The sequence below is a fragment of the Sminthopsis crassicaudata genome, chromosome 3, assembly GCF_048593235.1.
Source record: "Sminthopsis crassicaudata isolate SCR6 chromosome 3, ASM4859323v1, whole genome shotgun sequence".
In the NCBI taxonomy this organism is placed as follows: Eukaryota; Metazoa; Chordata; class Mammalia; order Dasyuromorphia; family Dasyuridae; genus Sminthopsis; species Sminthopsis crassicaudata.
In genome coordinates this window covers 649670660-649693935 of record NC_133619.1, presented here as the reverse complement: position 1 = coordinate 649693935, position 23276 = coordinate 649670660, and the positions used below count along the sequence as shown (strand labels likewise).

The window sequence follows — 23276 nt, the reverse complement described above, 5'->3', positions numbered from 1 at the left end:
ACTTCAACAATGATACTGTATGAGAATGTATTCTAATGGAAGTGGACATCTTTGACAAAGAGAAGATCTAATTCATTTCTAATCGATCAATGATGGACAGAATCAGCTCCACCCAGAGAAGGAACACTGGGAAATGAGTGTAAACTGTTTGAATGTTTGTTTTTCTTCCCAGGTTAGTTTTACCTTCTGAATCCAATTCTCTCTGTGCAACAAGAGAACTGTTCATTTCTACACATATATATTGTATCTAGGATATACTATAACATATTTAACATGTATAAGACTGCCTGCCATCGAGGGGAGGGGATGGAGGGTGGGAAGGGAAAAGCTGGAATAGAAAATGAGTGCAAGCCATAATGTTGTAAAAAATGACCTATGCATATGTACTGTCAATAAAAAGTTATATAAAAAAAAAAAGATATGAAAAGGCAGTTTTCAGGAAAAGAAATCTATCCTATCAATAGATATGTGGGAAGGGGGAGTGTTTTGCATCATCAACAATGAAAGAAATGCAAATTAAAATAACTCTGAGGTATTACCTCACACCCATCAGATTGGCTAGAATGACAAAAAAGAAAAATGATAAAACTGGAGGGGATGTGGGGGAAAAGGTACACTAATATACTGTCAGTGAATAGAAAGTAATTTGGGGTTCCCTTTTCCCCTTTTTTCTTCTGCCTTCTCTCTCATGTTTTTTCTATTTTGTTCTGGTTTTTCTCTCCCAACATGATTCATAAAGGTGTGTTTAAGAAAATGACTATTACTTATTTCTGAGCTATTATCTCTTTTAAAATATTTTAACTTAAAGTTAAAAAGGAAAAGAAAAGAAAGTGAAACTATCTCCTAAAGGCTATAAAACTGCATACCCTCTGACCCAGTGACACTACACTCAGTCTATACCCCCAAAGAGCTCATGTGTACAAAATTATTTATAGAAGCTCTTTTTTGGAACCTGAGGGAACACTCATCAATTGAGGAATAATTAAACAAGTTACAGTTTATGAAAAAATGATGAAGAGAATGATTTCAGAAAAACCTAGGAAGACTTGTACGAACTAAGCAGAGTTAAGTGAGCAGAACTTTTTACATTTTTTACAGTATAATTTATAACAGTAACGGCAATATTGTAAAAATAATCAACTTTGAAAGAGTAGCAACTCTGATCAACAAAATGACCAACCACAATTCTCAAGGACTAATGATGAAACATCCTATCCACACCCAGATGGAAGGCAATGTGTACAATGAAGAATATTTTCTTTTCTTTTTTATTTCTTGATTTTTCTTGTTTTTTAAAAATATGGCTAATGAATATATTTGCCTTGTATGACTATGCTTAATTAAGATGAGCTTGGTTTTACTTGCCTTCTGAGTGAATGAGGGAGGAAAGAGTATAGGGAGAGCATTTGAAACAAAATAAAGTAAAATTTAATTTTTTAAATACAATAAACGTTTCTTTTGCACTTCATACTCCTGCGATTCTCTCTTCCAACCCCAACACTCAGTGGAAACAGCAGTCAAAGGTTGCCAAGGTAATTGATTTCCTTTTCACTTCTTGGGCCTCTGAGCATCTTTAGGCATCCTTGACACCTTTTCTCTGGAGGTTCTCCTCTCTATTAGAATGGAGGTCTGGAGGCCGGTAAGCTGAGGGAAACCCCTCCCCTGGGAGCCCCGGCAGGAGGTGGAAGGCTATTCCCTGGTCCCAAGCGTCCCCTCTAGGAGTGGACTCAGCCAGGGAGGGGGGAATCCTTTTTACATTTCGTCCTGTTACTAAAGTTCTCCAGGATCACCTGACTTGTGTGCGCTGTGAATGGCGGAACTGAAAGAGTGAACTCCTTCGGTGGGGTGGGGGCTCCAAGGGCCTGTAACAGATTTTGGTTTTCCCCCTTGGCCATTCCTGACATCACTGCCGGCCCTACAGTGGACCCCGGGCAGCAGGAGGGCAGGATCTGACCTGGGCAGCCTTGCTTCTGACCCTGCCACCAAGGGCTGAGTCCGGGAGAAGGTGGGACTGATCGGACTGAGCAGGGTCACCTAGTGCTGCTCTCCAAGCTCATTGGCCAGATAATTGGTAATCCGGTAACCCAGGAAGGACTCCCGCGGTGTTACCTGTGGGGGCTTGTCCAGGATGCTTTTTGTTAAGGTTTGTGAGTTTCTGAGTAAAAGGATATTTCCTTTTCAGCTTTTTTTTTTTTTTTTTATGGCTGAGAATGTTTATTTTTTTCTGAAAATGCTTTCCCCCAGATTCACAATTTTGGACTTCTTTCATTTCATGGAAATTGTTTCTTACAAGCCCGGATTTTGATTGTTTCCTTCCTGCAGATTGACCACTTTATTCCGTAGGCTTCTAACTTCACAAATAGCATTGTTATTAATAACCTGACGTATCCAGCCCTCACCTGAGCTCCGGGCCTAAATCTTCAGTTCCCTGCCCAATGCGGCATCTGTACCCCCTCTCTCTCTGGGACTCAGGGAAGCCCACCTTCCCCGCTCGCCAGCCCCCACCTCGGGCATTATGGGAGCTGGGACAGGTTCCTCTTCCTCATCACTCGGGGAGGCGAGCCCCAACCGACATGCTTCCTGCTTGCGTTGTTGTGCACGTCCCGTGTCCAGCATGTGCACACACTAACGATCACATAGAAAACCACAAGAGCCCTTACTTCGGGGAGCTCCCGTCCCACATTTAAAAGGCAGCCCAGGCCTGGAGGCAGGAATTTAACGTGATCTCTGATTCTCGCTAAGTGCGTGACCCTGGACAAGTCATTTATATCCCGTCCGCCCCAGTTTCCTCAACAATAAAATGAAGATCCGAACGGCCTCTACCCTCCAGGGCTGTCGATAGGAGGGCGCGGGGCACAGTGCCCGGCGCACAGTAGGTACTCTCTGCCAGGTGGGGGTCTCTATCGCACAGATAGGACCTATCTCCCCTTATCTTTGACTCTGAGAAATAAACCGTTTCTACTTAAAGCAGAGAGAGCACAGCCTTCAGGGCAGGGATGAATGATCAAGAAGCTCTACAGAAGATAAAGACTGGGATAATCATATTTACATTTTGATTTATTTAATTAATCATATTTACATAATAGGAGGCAATGACCGAAATACATCAGCAATCCTCCCACAAACCGGAGTCCCCCTCTCCCACCGAAGCAGTCGGGGTCCTGTGCAGGAGTCGGGAAACCACCGGGAGGGGAGGGGGACAGGAGACAGCTCACAAATCCGCTCCGGCACGGTTTGAGGTTTGATGTCCGGAGACTCTAATCGTAGCTTGCACCGGTTACCTGCTGGGCAAAAGCTCCAGTGCGGCTGCTGCCCTTGGCTCCCGGCCGGGCCCTCAGGCCGAGGCTCAGGGCTCCAGGCCCCTCGGAAGGGCGCTCACCGAGGCTCTGCGGTGACGTGGTCCGGGAAGCCTGAGAACACTGAGGTGCTCGGAGCCCCGGGGCCTCCGAGGACCTCCCTTCAGCTCCGCGGGGATTCTCTCTCTGGTCCCAGGCCCTGCTCCAGGCCAAGCCTCTTTTCACACTCAAGCCTCCAAAGCCCCGGCTTGTCAGGAGCCGGAGCCCACGGTCCGGCCCGCTCTGGGGGCGCTCACCCCGACACCGTCCCACGGGCCAGCTCCAGACAAAGGATCGGGGCCCGGACGGTCCGGGAGTCCGGCGCTCTCACATTCCCCTTTCCTTTCCTTTTCTCTTTCCCCGCTTCTAACAAACAGATGGGACGCGGGGGGCCGTGGGGTCACCGTCCTGGGGGGCCGTGGGGTCACCGTCCTGGGGGGCCGTGGGGTCACCGTCCTGGGGGGGCCGTGGGGTCACCGTCCTGGGGGGCCGTGGGGTCACCGTCCTGGGGGTCGTGGGGTCACCGGCCTGGGGGTCGGGGGGTCACCGGCCTGGGGCGGAGGGAGCAGAGGCGCCAGGGACCAGCTGGGGGGTGGTCAGAGACACCCAGGGGAGGGACGGGGAAGCCCATCACCAGCGGGCAGCCGCAGACATGGCGCCGAGGGGATTCAGAAGGGGGCGAAGTGGCCGCGGCCCTGGCGGAGGGGTCAGCGGTAGCAGGGTCTGAGAGCGCGGGTGAGCCGGTCCCAGAGCGCTGCTCGGGCCTCGGCGTGGGCCACACAATGAGCCTCCAGGTCACATGAAGGACCGCAGAAACTCTTCCTCCTTTGCTAACTCCTTTAGGCACTTAGTCCGCTTCGATTAGCGCTGCAATTGCAAGGACCTTTGCCCCTTGACTTGGAGATGGGGTCAAGACATCTTGCCATTTGCCACCCAACCTCTCGGAGTCCCCTTTCGAACCCCAGCAGCCCCAAGGCTCCTGGCCAGGGGCGGCCCAGGACCGAGACGGGAGGCGGCGGAGGGCGGGGAGAGGCGGAAGGGAAAGCAGGCAAAGCTTCGCTCCGAGGGGCGCCTGTCCCGGTTCCCGTGGGGAATGGCGGAATGAAAGCGCGTCGTCAATAAAGGAGGAAAAAGCCAGAGCCGAGTGAGCGGGCCGGGGAGGGCACGTGCGCAGGGCCACCCTGGAGAAGCTTCAGGAACTGGGCGCCTGCCCCTTCTCCAGCCCCGGACGGAGGCCCCCCAGCTCCCCAGGGATCCAAGAATTCAGTGGCTCCGCTGGCTGGGGAACCGCGCATGCTCCTAACCGGGGGGGGGCGGGGCTTCCCAATCCTTGCCCCTTCACTGGGACCGAGGCCTCTGCGCTCACATCTGTCGCTCCCCAGCTCCCGGACCTCCCCCCTTCCTCACGTGGTCCCCGGGCCCTTCTCAGCCCCAGGGCCCAGATTTGAATTGTTTGTTCCTCCCCCGGAGGTCGAGGACTGTCTCTGGATCTCTCCCTCAGCACTTGGCTTAGCACAGTGTAAGTGCTCAATGTGCAGGGACCGTGAAGCCGAGGGAACTTCACATCTTCCAAATGATTAATTTGCAGAGTACCCTCCAAAAGGGGGCGTATTTCTGTACACAGGACAGAAGTGGCCATATAGGAACCCCCAACCCATCACATATAATGTCTCACCCTTCCCCCATCCCACCACAGGCCGACTTCCGCAGGCCCGTCTGGAGCCTTCCCCTCTCCCATCAGGGTTAAAGCAAAGTCCTGTTCAGCATTCAAAGCCTTTTATGATACACTCATACACAATCACATATACTCACACACAACACACATACACTTATGATCACAAGCCTACATACACAACACAATCACACCCACCCGCATACACAATCACAACATACACACATATACAATCAGAACACAAGCACAAGCCCACACAATCACTTAGAATCACAACCACACATGCCTACACAGACAACAGAATCATACATATACCCACAATCACAACACATATACACTTACAATCACATGCCCACATATACCATCACAACACAATCACACACGCCCACACACAACACACATCACAACCACCGCCACATATACAATCAACACAATCACACACATGCACAATCACCAACACATATACACTTAAAAACACTCACATAAAAACACATCCACAATCACACATATATTTACTAGCACAACAATCACACTCATTAACAAGTGTATACACACTACACAATTGTATACCAATAAGCACATATACAATTAGATATACTCACCTACAACACACAATTACACTCACATAACACACACACAAGGACCTCCTCCTGCCTGTCCTCCCAGTTGTTTCAAGACCTCCTCTCCAGCTGCTTCCCCCACCCCTTCTCCCCACCGCTCCCACAGTCCACCTCTTGCAGGAAGCCCCCCCCTGCAGCCATGACTTCCCCACTGGAGCCAGCCTGGCCTGCCCCCCCACCCCCTTTTGTCTATTTGCTTCTGGGCATTTTCTTTCCATCAGGTGGCACCAGGCTGGGCAGGCCCACTGCCCACTCTCACTGGCCATCAGTCCCCTGGGGCAGAGGCCGCACCCTCCATGACCCCTCCAGTGTGATGGAGTGTCCCTAAGGGCTCCCCCACTTGTGCCCAACACCCTCCAGACCCACAGAACCAAGCCCAAACCCATTTGGATCTTTATTCAGGTCAGAATACGCAAAGAGCCTCGCCTCAGCGCACAGGCTGGGCAAGGAGGAACAAGGCCACGTGGCTGCTGGGGCCAGAACCCCAGCAGCTTGGAGCTAACCCTTATACCGGGGTCCTCGGGGCAGGAAGCACCCTCGCCCCCCAAAACGGAGGGCTGGAAGAGGTGAGGGCTCCCCCGTCCCACAAGGCAAGGCACAATCTTCTCTCCGGGGCCACCTTCGAGCTGCCCCTGGAGTGGTGGTGGGCACGAAACCCCTGCTGGGTTTCTGGAGGGGTTCCCCCAGCTTCCTCACCCCCCTTCTCAGCCACTGCTGCGACTCCCAGATCTCAGGGAGTGAAAAGGCGTCTCCATGAGGCTGGGGGAGGGCCGGGCAGAACGAGGCGCCGCTCCCTGCACTCCATGCCCGCCAGGGGCACGTTTGATGCCCACCAGGGGCACGGCCACGCCTCTCTCGTTGGCCTCTCCTCAGAAATCTGGGAGATGGGAGGGCAGAGGATGGGAAGGGGGCTCCCAGACCCCCATCCTGGGAAGGAAGGGAATAGGCTGACACACAAGGGAAGGGGTGTGGCAGGGGTGGCAATCCCCACGCAACAGATTATCTGGTAAAAGAAGAAAAGCAAAGGATGAGGGGGAGGGTCCTGTCCTGTCATCTGCCCTCTCCCCTACTCCCACCTCTGGCACTTACTTGGTGTCTGCAGGGGGAGGGGGACCCCCCGGAGCAGGACCGCTGGGAGGTGATGGCGGCTCCCCACTGGGAAGAAAAGAGGCCTGAATGAGCTCCTTCCCCCCTCCTTTTCCTCCCCTGCCCTTTCTCTGGGCCCCTCCCCGCCACAGCCGCCTCACCTATCCTGGCCGGAGGCTCTCAGAGGCTCGCGTGTCTCCCGCAGGGTGGCTGCAGCCCGGCTAGCAGCTGCGGGAAAAGGGGGGCGTTTCAGGATCTTCAGTGCACTGAGGGCCCAACCTGAGAACTCAAGGGGACCCCTGAGGGCCCACAGCCTCCCCCCTCAGAAGGGAGATCCAGTCACCTTGGCGGGGGCAGCGTGCGCCCTTGGCATCCGTTGGTTCCCGAGGGGCTCTTGCGGCAGCTGGGGGCGTGGGGCCCCTCACCCTATAAAGGACGGGACAGAAGCCCCCCTGAGCACAGAGCTCCAAGGGGCGGGGCTGGTGCCCAAAGCACGGGGGCTGACACCCTGGCCTGGGACCTCACCTGTCCGGGGCCGCACCAACGTGCTGTGTGTCGGGGGAGCCGGGGGGGCCAGGACGCGAGTCCAAGGAGGCCCTGAGAGGAACAGAGGGGACCCGCTTCCTGGGCGCTGCTGACACAAAGGAATCCCAGAGGGCCGATTACAGGGGGACATCCAGGGACCACACATCCCCCGAATGCGCACCCTCCCCTGTGCCCCCCCCCAGAGCAGAGAGCCTCCATACCCCGAGGGGGTATCCCAGGGGACTCTGAGTGAGAAAAGGTAAAAGCTGGAGGGCTGAGACCCCCCATGGTCCCATTGGCTTCCTCCTCTTCCTCCTCCTCTTCCTCCTCTTCTTCATCCTCCTCCTCGCTGTCCGTGCTGCCGCCACTCCTGAAGCCAGAAAAGAACCTGGCGATGACCGTCTGCACCGGGGTCGGCCCGCAGGACGGACAGCTCCGGGGCCCGCCCTCACTCACCGCACGGTCCGGCCCCGCTGGCCGTCCTGCCAGATGGCCTCCTCCCCGTCCGAGTCCCCCGACCCCAGGCCTTCCTCCTCCTCCTCCTCCTCCTCCTCAAACTGATGCAGCCGCTCCTTGCAGCAGAGCTCGAACAGGCTGGCGTTGGGCTGCGGGGCGGCGGGCACAGCTGGGTCTCCCTGGCCCCTCCCCAGGGTGCAGAGCCCCGTTTCCTGCCCTCCCCCCACATCTGGGAAGCCCCAAGGGATGCCGAAGCGCGTAGGAGGAGAGCTATGGGGAGGGGGTGCTGGGAGAAGGGAGCTGAGACCCCCAAGAGGGGAGGGTCTGCCCGTCCTTCCCCCATCTCGGGGTCCCCGACCCTCCAGGGAGGGACGACACTCACGCTCTCATCGTCCGCGCTGAGGGAGAAGGTGATGCTGGCTGTCTTGTCGAAAGGGGCGCTGGGGAGAGACCAGAATGGGGGTCAAGAGACCCCGTTTCCCCAAGCACACCTGAGGCCTACAAAAAACCCAAGATAGAGGGGAGCACCCATCCCGAAAGCCCCCAGAGGTGGGGGGCAAGGAGAGCCAACAAGCAGGGAGGAGGCTCAGGCAACACAAGTGGCTTCTTCCAGGGGGGCCCCTTGCCCTGGCCCCAGGTGACTCCTCAGCCCAGCCCCCCAAGGGGTTCAGCAAACAGGGGTTCCCTCATCAGGTGTTCCTTGCTGCCCAAACACCCCAGACAACTCCTCGAGGGGGAGCTCCTCGACCAGAGGGTCCTTCCTAGGACACCCCGACACCAAAGATGGGGACCCTCAAGAGACACTCACTTCACGTTCTCCTCCTGCTCCCCAAATTCTTCGTCGTTGAAACCAAAATGCTCCACGAAGGCCGAGGTCATTTGCTGCATCTGGAAATCCATGAAGGCCTGCGGGCGACAAGACCCTGTAACGTGGCCCCCCCTCCTCCCCGGCCCCCCCAGGCGGGGGCAGAGGGCACACCTGCTGCAGCACGGCCTCCTGGGGGAAGGCGAACCCCTTCACGCGCTGCTCCTCCTCCTCGTCGCTGGAGCAATGCAAGTTGTGGGGGCTGACCTGGGGGGGGGGAACGACAAAAGGGGAGCGGTTGGGGGCGGGGCCGGAAGCCCCTGCCCGGGGACGGCCCCCCCAGCCGCAGCCTCACCAGGTCCACCGTGTTCTTCTGGTTGGTCTCCGACAGGGGCCCCGACACGAACTTCTCCCACACCTGCTGCTGCTCCCCCAGTAGCTCTGCTCCGTGGGGGGGGAGACGGGACATGTGACGCTGCCCTCGGCAGGGCCCGCCCCCCACCCCGCGGGCCGCACCTCACCTGGGAGCAGCTGGCCCACCAGCGCGGCGTTGGGGCCCTTCTCGGCGCTCCGCACCACGGCGTTGGCGATGCGCGTCAGGTGGCCCATGTATCCCTTCCTCGGGCCTCCCTCCGACCTGGGGAGGGACGGCCCCTCAGCTCAGGCCCCGACCCACCCGAGAGCCCCGGGGACGGGCCGACCACCCCCAGTCCGGAGCCGGCTCACTCACTGCTCGCGGTCGTTCTCTTCCCAGGCGCCCAGGATCCTCTCCACCAGCCGGCATTTCTGGAGCAGCTGCGGGTGGGGGAGGGGGGGGGTTGAGGGGAACAGCGAGGGGGCGATGTGCCTGGGAGGGCCGGGATGTGGGCAGACCCCTCCCCCAGCACAGGGCCTGGGTTCAGCACCAAGGAAGGCGCGGAAGGCCAGGAAAAGCCGCCCCGCACACATCCACCACGGAGAAGCTACGGGCCGGACCCAGCGGCGGCGCGCTCACCCAGGGGCCCGGAGGCACTCACGTGTCTGACGGCAGGATTGGGGCCCGGGGCCTGGGGCCCGTCCTCGCCCTCGGCCGGCGCAGCGCCCAGCACGCTGCTCACCCACGTCTCCACTTGGGAGTGCAGGAAGTTATTGAAGACGTAGGTGAAGAAGAGGTCCTGGGGGGAGGGGGAGGAGTGGGCGGGGGCGGGGCGACAGGCCTCGCGCCCCGCCCGGCCCCGCCCCTCCCGGCCCCGCCCCTCACCAGCATGGCGTTCAGCGTGTCCATGCCCAGCAGCTCCCCCGTCAGGGCGGCGTTGTTGGCGCTCAGAGCACTGGCCAAGAGCTTGACGACGTGCAGCCGCGTGTTGCCCAGCGGGGGCTGCAGACTGCCCCAGGTGGTGCGCAGGGTCTCCTGCTGGAAGGCGGAGACGGGAGGAGCCTTGGGCCGGGCCTGGGCTCCCCGTGCGCCCCCCTCCCCCGCCCGCCCGCCCGGCGTCCTGCAGGCTGAGGTGGCGGCCCGAGGCCGAGGCTCGCTGGCGCCGCCGCCGTCCGGGTAAGCACTGAGGTCCCTTCCAACTCTGAAATTCTGTGATTCTAATCATAGATCATAGAATGTTAGAGCCAGAGAGGACCTTGCAGAGAGTCGGACTCGGCCACCTGCGAGGAGGAGGAGGAGGAAGGAGCGCCCACGCGCGTGCCCGCCCTCCCCGCCCCCCGCCCGGACCCCGGCCTGTGGCTCACTGTGGGGGGCTCCAGGAGCAGCCGGTGGAAGTGGGCGAGCCACTGCCTCAGGGCTCTCAGCGTCCCCAGGTTGGCCTGGCCGGGCGGGGGGCTCTCGGGGCCCCCCGGGGGCGACAGCTCCAGCTGACCGTCCACGCCGAAGCTGCCCATGCCTCCCGCTTCTGCCCTGCGGGGGCAAGGAGAGAGCCGTGAGCCCCCACCGAAGCCCTGGGGGGCGCTGGTCCGGCCCCACCCCCGGCCCCGCCCCCACCTGGGCCGGCGAGGTTCCAGCAACGTCAGGATGACCTGGATGCCGCAGACGATCACGGACTCGTTCTGGTCGCTCCCGAACATGTTGCCGAGGAGCCGCTCCACGGTCTCCTGCCTGCGTGGGGGCAGGGATGCGCTGAGGGTGCTGGGAAGGCCAGCAGGGAGGGGAGGGGGAGCCCCACGGCACCCCGGCCACTCACTTCTCCAGCGTGGCCAGCAGCCGCTCGGGCTCGGCGGGGTCCCGGGTGGGAAGCATCTGCTCCCGGCTCAGACGCACGATGTCACACAGAGACTGCGCCGCGTTGGAGTGTTGCTGAGGGAGGAGAGGCCGGCATGAGGCCCCGCCCCGTCCACCCCTCCCCCAGCTGCCCCCATCCCACCCCACAGGACACTCACGCCCTCATCCCGGTCCGGGTGGATCATGTCGATCAGCCGCTCTACGATCCTCTCCTCATTCAGCCACTTGGAAAGAGCAGAGCCCGGTGACCCCCAAGGCCCCTTCCCACCATTAAACCGCAGTCAGAGGAAGCTGGGGCCCCAGCCCCTCGGACCCATCTCCCTGAGGCTACTGGGAAAAGTGCCAGAAGCCACCTTGTAGCAGACATGAGGGGGACACACCCCTCGGTCCCCACCTGCAGCCTCAGCGGCAGTGGTCCCAAGCCCAGGTCAGAGGTTATTTACCTCCCCAGGCTTGCAGGTGAGCCATCCAAGGCTCAGGACTCCCAGCCACTACACTGCCCCTCCAGAGATCCAGATCTTCCTCCTGATCTCAACCACTCATGACCTCTGAACCCTGAGCCATAACCTTCCTTACTAGGAACACCTTGATCTCCTGATGCCCATAGTCCTTCACCCTTTCACTGATGAGAATGGATGAGGGGGAATGGGGTGGGGCAAGTTGAGAAAAGGCTTCCTGGAGCTGGAGGTCCGACTCGGGCCAGAGCCCAAGACCGGCCACCGGAGGCAGAGGCTGGAGTGGCCCCCTGAGAGGAGCCACTGCTCCAGAGGGCAGCAAGAGAGCCTCAAACTACAGCGACCAGGCCCGATGGGCCCCAAAGACCCTCAGGGAGGCCCTGGAAGCCAAAAGGATCTGGCCGGGGAGGGCCAAAGCTGCGGCTCAAGCACAGAACCCAGGCCCTAAGCCATCCCGACCCCTGGCAGGGCCCAGCCACGTGGGAAGGCCCCTCTGCTCAAAACCACTGGGAGGCGAGTAAGACGCCAGGGCTGCAGAAGAGATCGGGGGACCGTGGCCAGCCAGAGAGCCGAACAGAGAAGGGCGCTCCCCTGCAGCCACGATCCTCCGGGCTTCCTTGGCCCCTGAGGCCAGCCCAGACCTGGGCGACAGCCCGCAGGGGGACAAGTGGGGGTCCCTGCAGACCTTCACAACCTTCAGCAGTGAACTAAAGCCTAGAGAAAAGGTCCAAGAGTTCCATTTGGATGGGAAAAGCTCGGCAAACGCTTCAGGTGAAGACAATCTGGGGGGCCGAGCGGGCTCCTGGGCGCCAAAAGCCACTGACCCCAGGAGAGCTTCTGAGTCACAGGATCATTAAGGGAGGGAGGCAGGGCTGGGTCTCCAGCATAGGAAGGCCCTCTTACCCTGCCCAGACCTCTGGGGGGAGGGCCTGACTACAAATTCGAGGGAATCCCACACCAGCTGGAGGGGAGATCAGGGGCTCTACTGGGGGGGAGGGTAGAGATAGCTGAAGAGCAGGGGTGTCCTGGATACTGGGAGAAGAGGGCAGGGGAAGAAAACGGAAGGAAGGGAAGGGAGAGGGGGAGGGGAGAAAAGCAAAAGAAGGGGCAGCTCACATTAAAGACCTCCTGCCTCAGCGGCGGCTGCTCCACACAGGTCAGCAGCCTCAGCAGCAGGTCCATGATGGCGGAGGTCCCGATGTGATGGAGTAACAAGGGGACAAAGTCGGTCTTTTTGCGCAGAAAGGACACGATCTGAAAAGAAAGCGGGTGGTCACTCAGAGGGAAAGCCCATCAGCCCCCCACTGCTGGGTCGGTCTCCAGAGACCCTGTCCGCTCCCCCTAAGACCCCCTCCCTGAGTCACCAGCACGGCCCCCACACTTCCCCGTTGTGTCCACTCTTTCTGGGAAAGCCGGGTTCAGAGGCCAGCCCTCCGGGGACCAACCTGGTCTGTCTTTCGGTTGATCAGGATCCCCATGACCTTGCTAAAGAAACTGGCCAGCAAGGGGTTCAGGGGGTCCCTGTTCTGGAGGAAGCCATAGAGGCGGCCCAGAAGAGCCTCGTCTTCCCCGAGGGCATCGTTGATCTGGGGGACATCCGAGGTCAGGATCTCACAGGAAACGCTGGGGTACCTGGAGGGAGGAGGGGACGCCACTAGCCACCTCCCCATGGACCCCCGACCGCCCCCAATCTGCAAAGCGTGGGAATTCCTTCAGACTTCACCCCTTGAGCAAATCCACAAGTTAAGGAGAGTGTGGCACCCGCCCCACCCCCCTCTCCACCTTAAAGGTAGCTTCTCAGCATCAGCAGAGGGGAACAGGGTGATGAGCAAATAGCAGGGCAGGAGGACGGGGAGCCACAGTGGCAGCATTCGCACCCAGGGCCCGCCCTCACGGGGGGCTCACTTGTAGCGCAGCCGCTCGTCGCCCACGGCCGGGGGCTCCTGGGTGACCCAGTCCACGAGGGCCTGCAGGTGGGCCGGCCTCAGCAGGAAGTCCAGCAGTTTGGGGTGCAGCACCTTGCACTCCTGCAGCACGTCCTCTTCGTCCAGGAGCTCGGCCAGGGCCAGGTCCTCCCTCTGCAGCAGCGTGTCAATGTGCGAGCTGGTGTGCAGGTCAAACTTCCAGAACATGGCGCCCTGCGGGGAGGGCCGCACTCTGGGATGAGCCTGGCACGGGCCCCACCTCCAGGCCCCCCCCACTGCCCACACTATGCCCCCCAGGGGGGACAAGGCGACGGTGCGGGGGCTCCCTCTGAGAACAGCACAAAGCAGGCCCCAGGGAGCTCATGGGAGGGAGGGGGGCTCCTGCAAACACTGCCGGGGAAGGAGGGGCTCAAACTGAGGGCCCAGCGAAGTCACGGTGCAAAAGGCCACACCCCCAGTCCCAGACCCCAGAAGCTCTCAGGCGCCCCGCCTTCCACTGGGGCCCAGGGCACTGAGCTATTCCCGAGTGGGGCTGAAAATGCCCTGGCTTCAAACCCTGATCCCAAGCACCATCCTGGGTTTCTAGACATCCACCTGCAGTCTTCCACCACCCCCTATGGAGGTGCCCTTCCTAGCGGGCCCCAGAACTGCCCTCAGTGGACCTGAGGGCCGTGGTCACCCCCCCCCCCCAGGCAGGCGGGCCGGGCCACAGAGGGTGCGGCCAATCCCGGAAGCTGCCCCAGGCAGATGCCCCAGAGGTAGGGCTGGTCTCCAGGAGGAAAAACACCGCAGCTGAGGTCTAGTGGGCGTGGGGGCCCCAGCCTCAAAATAGGGGGGCTTCTCAGCATCCACCTTCCCAGCTACAGCCGGCCTGGGGCCCTCTCCCCTCAGTATCAGATGCAGCCCTGTGCCCATAGGCTCTATCGCAGCCCCGCGGGGTACCCGAAGCAGCCTCCAACTCTGCCCCACCCTCGAGGGCCGGACCATAGAAAGGGGAAGCGGCCCCGGCGGGCTTGGGGCCCACGTTCAATGGCCCCACCAGGGGCGCCCCTCCCTCAGGAGGATCCTTTTCCGTGGTTTCCAGGGGCCCGGCAATGGGACCTCTGCCCCACGCACTAATCCCCATGGGGGGTGGGGTCTACCTCGCCCCGCCCCCGGCACAGATCCCCAAAGGGGACCCGAGGGTCCGAATCCCCCAGACTCCCCCGCCGTCCCCGGGGATCAGATGGAAGTTTCTCGATCGGATCTCCTGCCGGGAGAGGCCCCTGCCCCGGGCCAGCCCCGCGGGGCCTCAATCTCCCCCTCTGCGCAAGGGAGGCGGGGGTCACTGACCTGGGCGCGCGAGCGGCGGCTGCTTCGGCCTCGAGCACATCGGGGCGCGCGCCACGAGAGGGGGCGGGGCGGGGCGGGGTTGCGGGCGCGCGCTCCCCGACCCGCGCAGGCGCTCTGAAAGGCCGCGCGGTGGGGGGGCCGCGCGGCGGGGGAGGGGACCCGTGGCGGTTTTTCTCTCCCCCTCCTCCTTTTCTTCCTCTCGCGGGTGCGGGAGCCTCAGGGCCGGGGCCGGGCCAGGGCGAGCCGAGGCTGCGGCCGCTGCTCCGCTCTCGCTCCTGCGTCCACTTCGACCGCCCCTACGTCTGCGTCTGCGGCCTCTGCAGGGAAAGCTCGAGCGCAGAGCTGAGACGGCAGCAAAATGGCTGGCACGCAGGCGCGACAGAGGAACCGCAGAGAGGGCGGGAGCTGGCGCGCAGGCGCCCTAGAACTAAACAGAGGGAGGGGATCTCAAGCAGACACTTTAAAAAAACTCCGCGGCCCGGGGAATAGACTCACGCGCAGGCGCAAAGTGGGGGTGGGGAAAGAAAGAATAGCTGCGGAGCCCCGCGCCGCATAAAAAAACCTTACAGGGAACGCCCCTCTGCTCCGGTCCCCACCCCGCTCCAGCGCCGCCCCCCCCCCCGGAAGGCCGCAAGCAAGGCGGGCCGAGTCTGTTCCTTTTCCTTCGAGGCTTCGTGCCGTTTGAGTGTTCTCGATTCCCGCAGCGTCCGCCTGCCCGCCGACCCACCCACCCGTCTGCTGCAGTCACTCTGCCCGCTCCTCCTCCTCAACCCCCTCCCCCGCAGCCTCCCACAATCCCCCGAGGCGAGGACCTGAGAGTTTAGCGCAATGCGGCGCAGCCCACCCCTCACAGTCCACAGACCCCGTGCGCATGCGCGCCCAGCAGGCGTTCTCCAGCCGCACAGCAGTGCTTTACAGGAGCACCGGACTGAACTTGCGCGCCCCACCGCCCCGGGGTGGCGCTGTTTAAAACACCAAGCTCCAATGCTGCGCAGACGCTCTACACCCTTGTCCCACTCCCTCATTCCGCCACCCCCACCTTTTCGGAAAGGGGCACGCATGCGTAAAGTTCCGACACCCGGGCTGGCACCTATCCACCGCCCTCTCCCAATCTGCAATCCTGCCCCGCCTTCCCCACCTCCTCCTCGAGACTGTTCCGAGCCCCAGGGTGACGCAGGATCACCGGCTCCCTCACCTAAGCGGGGTACAGCCCCAGGTCCCCCACGGCCCAGCACACAGACGAGGCACTCGGGCACAGGGGAAACACCTTTATTGCCAAGGCAGAGCCCGGAAGGGGGTGGGCACGCACAGCAAGGGGGGGCAGGGGGTCCGCAGGGGGCTTCTCGCCGCCCCGGGCCGGCGCCCAGGCTGCCTCGGCCCCCCGCCGCGGGCTCGGCCGGCAGGCTGCGGGAGAGGAGTGGTGGCCGGGCGGGGCTCCAGCGCTGGGGGTCCCTCCCCGGCGTTCAGCGGTCCATGCTGTCGTCCGTGGGGGACGAGAAGCAGGCCTGGAGCAGCTTTTCACAGAATTCCAGCTCCTCCTGGCAGGAGGGGGGGAAGGCCTGAGGGGTGCCCCGGGGGGGGGCAGGGCTTAGGCACCCCCTCCTTCCTGAGTGGCCCAAGATCGCCCCAGGGGTCCTTGTACACTGCCCAGAGGGAGCACTCTACACCCCCAGGGGCCCTTGTACACTGTCCAAGGGGACTACTCAACCCCCAGGGGCTCTTGTACACTGTCCAGGGGGAGCACTTTATACCCCCCTGGGGCCTTTCTACACTGCTCAGGGGGAGCACTTTACACCCCCCAGGGGGCCCTTCACTGCCCAGGGGGAGCACTCTACACTGCTCAGGGGGAGCACTCTACACCCCCCAGGGGGAGCACTCTATACCCCCCGGGGGGGCTCTTGTACACTGTCCAGGGGGAGCACTTTACACCCCCAGGGGTCCTTGTACACTGTCCAGGGGGAGCACTTTATACCCCCCTGGGGCCCTTCTACACTGCTCAGGGGGAGCACTTTACACCCCCCAGGGGGCCCTTCACTGCCCAGGGGGAGCACTTTACACCCCCCAGGGGGAGCACTTTACACCCCCCAGGGGGCCCTTCACTGCCCAGGGGGAGCACTTTACACCCCCTAGGGGGGCCTTGTACACTGTCCAGGGGGAGCATTTTACACACACACACCCCCCCCCGGGGCCCTTGTACACTGTCCAGGGGGAACACTCTACAACCCCCCCCCCCCGGGGGCCCTTGTACACAGTCCAGGGGGAGCACTTTACACCCCCCAGGGGGCCCTTCACTGCCCAGGGGGAGCACTTTACACCCCCTAGGGGGGCCTTGTACACTGTCCAGGGGGAGCATTTTACATACCCCCCCCCCGGGGCCCTTGTACACTGTCCAGGGGGAACACTCTACAACCCCCCCCCCGGGGGCCCTTGTACACAGTCCAGGGGGAGCATTTTACACCCCCCGGGGGCCCTTCTACACTGTCCAGGGGGAGCACTTTACACCCCCCAGGGGGCCCTTCACTGCCCAGGGGGAGCACTCTACACTGCTCAGGGGGAGCACTCTACACCCCCAGGGGGAGCACTCTATACCCCCCGGGGGGCTCTTGTACACTGTCCAGGGGGAGCACTTTACAGCCCCAGGGGTCCTTGTACACTGTCCAGGGGGAGCACTTTATACCCCCCTGTGGCCCTTCTACACTGTTCAGGGGGGGGCACTTTACACCTCCCAGGGGGCCCTTCACTGCCCAGGGGGAGCACTTTACACCCCCCCCCCGGGGCCCTTGTACACTGTCCAGGGGGAGCACTCTACAACCCCCCCCCTGGGGGCCCTTGTACACAGTCCAGGGGGAGCATTTTACACCCCCCAGGGGCCCTTGTACACTGTCCAGGGGGAGCATTTTACACCCCCCGGGGGCCCTTCTACACTGTCCAGGGGGAGCATTTTACACCCCCCAGGGGCCCTTGTACACTGTCCAGGGGGAGCATTTTACACCCCCCGGGGGCCCTTCTACACTGTCCAGGGGGAGCATTTTACACCCCCCGGGGGCCCTTCACTGCCCAGGGGGAGCACTCTACACTGCTCAGGGGGAGCACTCTACACCCCCAGGGGGAGCACTCTATACCCCCCGGGGGCCCTTGTACACTGTCCAGGGGGAGCACTTTACAACTTTACACCCCCAGGGGTCCTTGTACACTGTCCAGGGGGAGCACTCTACACCCCCCCCCCGGGGGCCCTTCTACACTGTCCAGGGGGAATTCTCTACAAGGAAGGGGCTACACTCCCTAGACGGCCCCCTCTTGGCCCCCAGGGGGTCTCATCTCGGCCTTGCCCTGGCTCCTGTGGGTTTGGGGAGCTGTCCTCACCTGAGGCCAGGGCACCTCCCCACAGCCCACACATGGAGAACTGGGAGACCCCTTAGAGCAAAAGTTCTGAACCCTTTGAGCTAGAACCCCTAGGGCTGCAGGCCAGGTCCCACCCCATCCCTCGTGCCCCCCAAGGAGGCCAGCCTGGCAGGGTCAGCTGGGCCCTGGGGTCTCCCAGGAGCAGCCCCAGTACCTGGTACTCCTCATGCTGCTGCAGCAGCTGACACCGATGGCGCAGAAGCTCCTCGAGCCCCAGTTCGGGCTCCCGACATTCCCGGATCCCTTGGGGAAAATCCGTCACCAGCCTGGGGAGGAGGCAAGGAAGTCATCCCCGCTTCCCATCCCAGGGTCGGGCCCCTAGGCCCCAGGGGAGTCCCTCCGGGCCCCCCGCCCAGCCCCCCTGCCCCAGACCCTGCCCAAGGCTCCTCTCACCCACAAAGCGCCCCCAGCACGTGCTCGTGGAAGGGGCTGTGCTCTGTGCGAATCAGAGCCACCAACTGCTGGACCATCCCCATGGAGCACAGGGTGCCTAAGGACGGAGGGGAAGCGGTCAAAGCCAGGCGTTCCCGGCCTGCCCAGGACTGGCGGGCAGGTGACCCTAGAGCGCCTCGGAGGCCCGCCCGCCCGCCCTCCACCGGGGGCTCCCACCCAGCAGTCTGCCCTGCCCTCCCACAGCTCCCCTCCGAAAGCCCGCACCTCCCCCTTTGCCTCCCCCAGCCCCCCGCCCGCCCCCCACCTTTGTGCTCAGGATGGCCCACCAGCAGGTTCTGCAGGAGGAAGGCCGACTTCACCTTCAGCTTCACCACGTCCCTCTGCATGGCCCGCATGAGCACCGAAAAGCCGTCCAGGCGAAGGAACTGGAGCAGGCCAGCCTCCTGCTCCCGGACCAGGCCTGGGGGTGGCAACAAAGGGTCAGGCGCTCCCAGCGCCAGGCCCTCCCGGAGGCGCCGGTGCCCAGAGCAGGGCCTGCTGTAACACCTGCTTCCTCAGTCAGAAAGCACTGTGAAATACCTACTGTGTGCCAGGCGCTGGGCAGAGGCCGGGGAGCGCGGCAGGGGGCCGGCTGGGTCCCCGAGGAGGGGCGGGGGAGAGCCGGGAGGCAGCTCAGAAGGCCAAGCCACCCCATTAGGTCACAGAGACCTCGAGGTGCTCTTGTGGGGTGCCCTGGCCATCCCGCCAGTGGCTGGATGGAAGATGGGGCAGGAGGCAGGCAAGCAGACCCCCTGGGCGCTCCCAGAAGCACCAGCCTAGAGCTGGGGGGCCACCCCAGGGGCCTGTCAGAATGGGGGGGCATGTGTAGGCTGGGACCTTCGGGGAGCAAGGCACCCTTTCTCGGACACATGGACAGTTCCCGAGGAAAATCCACATTACCCAAGTGTGACCTTGTGCCAAGAATTCTGAGAGAAATCCCTGTCCCAAACACCCCGGGGGCAGGGGGAGGGAGTCTCATCGGGGCTCTGCCTGCTCCCACACCCCTGCCAGAGTATCTGCCCCCATGGCCAGCCCTCCTTCTCTGTCCCCAGGCCCCTTCTCCAGGGGCTTCACAGGCGGCTCATGGGTCTCAGTGCCCGCTCGGCCTGAGGGATCTGAAAGGCTGCTGGCCGTGGGGACAGGCAGAGGCTGGGAACAGGGACGAGATCCTTGGGGGCTGAGGAGTTCGCGGGGAGGGCAGCAGTCAGGGAGGGAGGACCCGAAGACAGAGCAGAGGCCGCTGGGAGGTCAGAGGCCGGACCATCAGGCCGCTGATGAAAGCGTGGTCACAAAGAGCGGGGAACCTGAGCTCTCAGGCAGCACCTGGAGGGCCCTGGTGCCCAGGGCGGCGTGCCTCCCCTCCCCCAAAGGCCCTCTTCGGTCCTTCCCCGTGCACTCACAAGAAATGGCATAGAGGGCCTTCACTCGCACCGTGTCGCAGGGGTCCCGGTCGAGCAGGCGCAGGAGCTTCCGTAGGGCACCCAGGCCCAGCACCTGCTCCTGGATGGCAGCCACATTCTGGCTGCACGTGCCAATGAGGTGGGCCGCCCTCCACCGCAAGCCTTCTGCCCCTGCCTCCAGGTAGCGGCCCACTAGCAGGTGCATCCCAGACAGCTGGCAGAAGTCTGGACCGAGCCAAGAGAAAAGGAGAAAGGGGGGGGGGGTTAGCACTGCCTGCTGGGGGTCTCCAATCCCGGCTCAGTTTTCTGAGCCTGTTATAGCCCCTCTCCTTTGGTCATGGCTCCTGCGAGGGACAGGGCCCGGACGGAGTCCTGTCCCGTAGTCTTTCCCACCAGCCTCTGTGGGAGGTCCTGCCCAGATGGTCAACCGAGCTGCGAGAGGTCGGCGTTTGCCGTGGCCATGTGGCGGCCGGTCAAGTAGCAGAAATGGGACACTAAGGCTGAGGCCTCCCACTGCAGTCTTTAGAAGGCCTATTGGAAACCTCCCAGGAGCCCGCTGCCCCCCGCAGCGGGGTCGGACCACCGCCCAGGCTGGGGCATCCTTCTCTCCTGTTGGCCGCCCTATCCCATGGGCGAGCCTCGTGAATCTCTCCAACCAGACTGAGGCAGGGAGCCCGGAGAGCCCCCGCTGGCTGATTCCCCACGGGAGAGCAGTCTCTGGGAGCCCCCAGTCATCAGACACCCCCAGGACCCGAATCAGCCTCAGGGTGGGCAGGACGCCGGGCGCCGCACCCACCCCGCCTGCTCACACATGGGCCAGGAAGGAGGGCAGCAGGGTTACCTGCAGCGTTGTCCATGTTCTCGCACAGGTCCGCCAGCAGCTCCAGAGCCCCCTCGCGCTCCTGCTGGTCAGCCATCAGCTCGGCCTCCCCAGCGGCGGAGGGCGTCGGGAGCCCCAGAGCATGAAGACAGCTTTTCATCTGCTCCACCTCCTCCCGAGGGCCTCGGAACGCTGCCGACATGGCCTCCTGCAGCCACTGACGCCGCTGGGGGGGAGGGGGGTTAGTGGGGCTTCCTCCTGCGGCTCCCAGCCCCCCCTCCCCAGCATCCCATCCCCAGGCTCCCCTCTCCAGGTTCCAACCCGCCCCCAAGGCTCACCTCCTCCGTCATAGGCTCGGGCGGTGGCTCGGGGTCAGCGGGGCAAGCTGTCACTGCCATGTGCAGGAGGCCTTGGAGGCTGTGGGGGTGCCCGGGGTTCCCTATGGAAGCCGACGTGCTGGCCTGCTCAGGGGCCGGAGGCAGGGCTAGGGGGAGGCGGTTACCTCCGGAGCCCGGGTCCGCCATTGGGGATGCCGGAGTGGGGGTGTGGCTGGGGAGATGTCCCGGAAGGAGCTGATCCGTGTCGTGGGAGATCTGCAAAGAGTGGGGCACGGGGAGACCGGCTGTGGAAGGGGTGGGCTCCCGGACGGCCATGCTCCCGCCCCAGGGGGGGGCCTGCCCCCGCCCTTACCTGGCTTGTTCAAGGGGGGAAACTTTCTCACTTCTGCAGGCCCCTCCCCTGTCTCCATGGTAACACATCCCCTCTCACCCTGACCCTCGCCTCCACCCACAGGGACCCGTTCCTTCTTTCTAAAACCCGGCCCTTCCCACCCATGGCAGTCCCCGCCGCAGCTCATCCTTCTCCCGTCTCCATGGTGACCCGGCCCTGCCCCGTCTCCATGGCAACGGGCTTTAGGCATCCATTCCCGAACTTCTCGGGGAAGCCGCCCATAGCCACGGCAACAGACCCCCTCCTCTTTTTCAGAGCTGGCGGCTCGGACTCCTCCCTCACTCCTTAGCAACAAGCACCGCCTTCCATAGCAACCGCGCCTCTGCCCCTCGCTCCGAGACACTCGCCCTCCGGAATCCCCGCGGGTCTCTGCAGCGGGCTTTGTCCCCTCGGCACTCCCCAGGGTCCCTGCCCTCGCCCCCTGGGCCTCACCTCCGCGGGCCTCACGACCCACGCCGCCGCCCGCACCTGCCAGCAATGGGCGCCGCCATCTTTGCCGGAAATGCGTCAGGCCTCGCCGGAAAGCCCCTTTCGCTTTAGGGCCCCGACTTCCGGCGGGGCCAAGACGACGGCGAGGGGCGGGGCCGGGCGGAGGAGAGACCTGTTGGCTGCTTTCCACCTTTCTCTGCCCCCCTCCCCCCGCACGTGCCGGCCGCGCCTCTCCATAGGATCCAGGACCTCCACCCGCCTCTCCGAACCCAAACCCTGTCCCCGCCGACCCCTTCCGACCACCCTTCCCTCAGGGCCCGCCCTCGGCCTGCCTCGGTCCAATCCCTCACCCTCTGGCCTGCCGCCTCACTGCGCAGTCGCAGAATGTCCTTTTTCTCGCCGCCGGCGCCTCTGTCACTGGGGCTTCTGGGACTTGTAGTTCTCCCAGCCGTTTTCCTCGGCCCGGGACGCAGAGGCTGCCGGAGGTATGGCCGCTTCCTCCCCCAAGAGCCTCTAGGCTGGAAAGACCACCCGGATAGTCTGCCCTGGGGTGCACACGTCCCGGGGTGCATTCGCCCAGCGACGGCCCTCTCCACCTAACCCCTAAGCGAAGCAGCTGGAGAACTTGGCCACCATCTGCCCAGCGTTCAAAGCTTTGCCTCCCCCGCCTCCCACACCCATTCTGCACGAGCCCCCAGTGCGGGTGGGGCTGGGGGAGGGGAGATGCTAAATCCCGGGGGGGGGGAGGGGACTAGCCTGTAATCCCCGGAGGCTCGGAGCTCACCCGGACCACAGTGTAGGGCGCAACGCTAAGCACACGGGGGTCCCCGCCCTCAAGGAACTTACCGTCTAAAGGGGGAAATCTCAGGCAAATAAACATAACAAAGCAAGCTGTGTACGGGATAAATAGGAAAGAGGGGCTAAGGCTTCCCGTAGAAAGTGGGGTTGGAGTGGGTGGAGCCAAAGGAGAGCTGTCCACTCGCGGGGACGGCAGGAAAGAATGCTGGGAGCGCAGACGCGGGGTGTCATGCGGACCAGCATCCTCGCGGCCAGAATCGCCGAATGCACAGTACCCGGCGTGCACCGTGCACGGAGGGGCAAGAAAGCTGCAAATGGAGCAGAGCTAAAGCGGCCGGGAGCCACTGCAGTTTATGAACGAGACGAGACCTGCATTTTCGGACACCCCTCCCCACCGCTTGTGCAGGCATTTCTCCAACAGTGATTAAAAGCGCCCCAGTCCCGAGGCGAGCGCCTAGAAGCGCATCTGGACGTCCTCACCCCACGCTCCCGCAACAAACACTTATTAGACCCCTGTGTGCCAGGCACTGGGCTAAGTTCTGCGGATCCCGAGACAAAAGACAGAAGCTTCTCTTAAGGAGCTCCGGGGCTGACGGGGGAAACTACGGACAAACTAGGGAGGGAATTTTCAGTAATTCAGAGAAGGCAATAGAATTAAGGGTTAAGAAAGGCATAAACACACCTCCCAGCCCTTCAACTAGAACATCCCCATCTCAGCCATCCACGCAATGGAATTGATTAGTTGCTACTCCCCTATTCTCCCTCCCTTCTTTTCCATAAGGCTACGTCCCAAGATTCATAGCATCACGCTGTTGACAATGTTCATTGACAGGCTGAGTGACTGGTTTG

General features: G+C 62.1%; 2 protein-coding genes across 10 annotated transcripts; both read right to left on the bottom strand.

The window, feature by feature from the left end:
- Positions 1-6008: 6008 nt before the first annotated feature.
- Positions 6009-14996, bottom strand: PPP6R1 (protein phosphatase 6 regulatory subunit 1). Of its 5 annotated transcripts, none has more exons than XM_074307279.1 (23): positions 14418-14996; positions 13066-13298; positions 12606-12792; positions 12277-12414; positions 10864-10965; positions 10668-10780; positions 10469-10582; positions 10219-10384; positions 9740-9889; positions 9516-9653; positions 9230-9294; positions 9021-9136; positions 8855-8940; positions 8674-8766; positions 8503-8600; positions 8077-8134; positions 7695-7843; positions 7460-7608; positions 7239-7347; positions 7057-7139; positions 6875-6941; positions 6717-6782; positions 6009-6630 (listed from the first exon to the last, which is right to left on the bottom strand). In XM_074307279.1, the coding sequence occupies exons 2-23, from the start codon at positions 13290-13292 to the stop codon at positions 6627-6629; spliced, it is 2478 nt and encodes an 825-aa protein (XP_074163380.1). In that variant the 5' UTR covers positions 13293-13298; positions 14418-14996; the 3' UTR covers positions 6009-6626. The 5 variants fall into 5 exon arrangements, with proteins under 5 accessions (XP_074163380.1, XP_074163378.1, XP_074163379.1 ...); XM_074307277.1 differs by having other exon boundaries at positions 9740-9892; positions 14418-14995; XM_074307278.1 differs by having other exon boundaries at positions 7239-7344; positions 9740-9892; positions 14418-14994.
- Positions 14997-15670: 674 nt separating this feature from the next.
- On the bottom strand, positions 15671-22631 carry HSPBP1 (HSPA (Hsp70) binding protein 1). Of its 5 annotated transcripts, XM_074307282.1 has the most exons (9): positions 22476-22631; positions 21980-22147; positions 20810-21064; positions 20493-20697; positions 19652-19876; positions 18517-18672; positions 18213-18309; positions 17974-18085; positions 15671-15955 (listed from the first exon to the last, which is right to left on the bottom strand). In XM_074307282.1, exons 3-9 carry the CDS (start codon positions 20993-20995, stop codon positions 15881-15883), a joined length of 1056 nt encoding a protein of 351 aa, XP_074163383.1. In that variant the 5' UTR covers positions 20996-21064; positions 21980-22147; positions 22476-22631; the 3' UTR covers positions 15671-15880. The 5 variants fall into 5 exon arrangements, with proteins under 5 accessions (XP_074163383.1, XP_074163387.1, XP_074163384.1 ...); XM_074307286.1 differs by lacking the exons at positions 21980-22147; positions 22476-22631 and adding an exon at positions 21669-21868; XM_074307283.1 differs by lacking the exons at positions 21980-22147; positions 22476-22631 and adding an exon at positions 21633-21867.
- Between the last annotated feature and the right edge of the window lie 645 nt (positions 22632-23276).

Coding starts and splice junctions, on each gene's coding strand:
- HSPBP1 (XM_074307282.1), bottom strand. CDS start 20,995: ATGGCGGACCCGGGCTCCGGAGGTAACCGCCTCCCCCTAGCCCTGCCT. Junction 20,698..20,809: donor CCGAGCCTATGACGGAGGAG/GTGAGCCTTGGG, acceptor CCTCCCCCCCAG/CGGCGTCAGTGGCTGCAGGA. Junction 18,310..18,516: donor GGGCCATCCTGAGCACAAAG/GTGGGGGGCGGG, acceptor CTCCGTCCTTAG/GCACCCTGTGCTCCATGGGG.
- PPP6R1 (XM_074307277.1), bottom strand. CDS start 13,292: ATGTTCTGGAAGTTTGACCTGCACACCAGCTCGCACATTGACACGCTG. Junction 8,941..9,020: donor GGTGGGCCAGCTGCTCCCAG/GTGAGGTGCGGC, acceptor CCCACGGAGCAG/AGCTACTGGGGGAGCAGCAG. Junction 8,135..8,502: donor GAGCAGGAGGAGAACGTGAA/GTGAGTGTCTCT, acceptor GTCTCTCCCCAG/CGCCCCTTTCGACAAGACAG.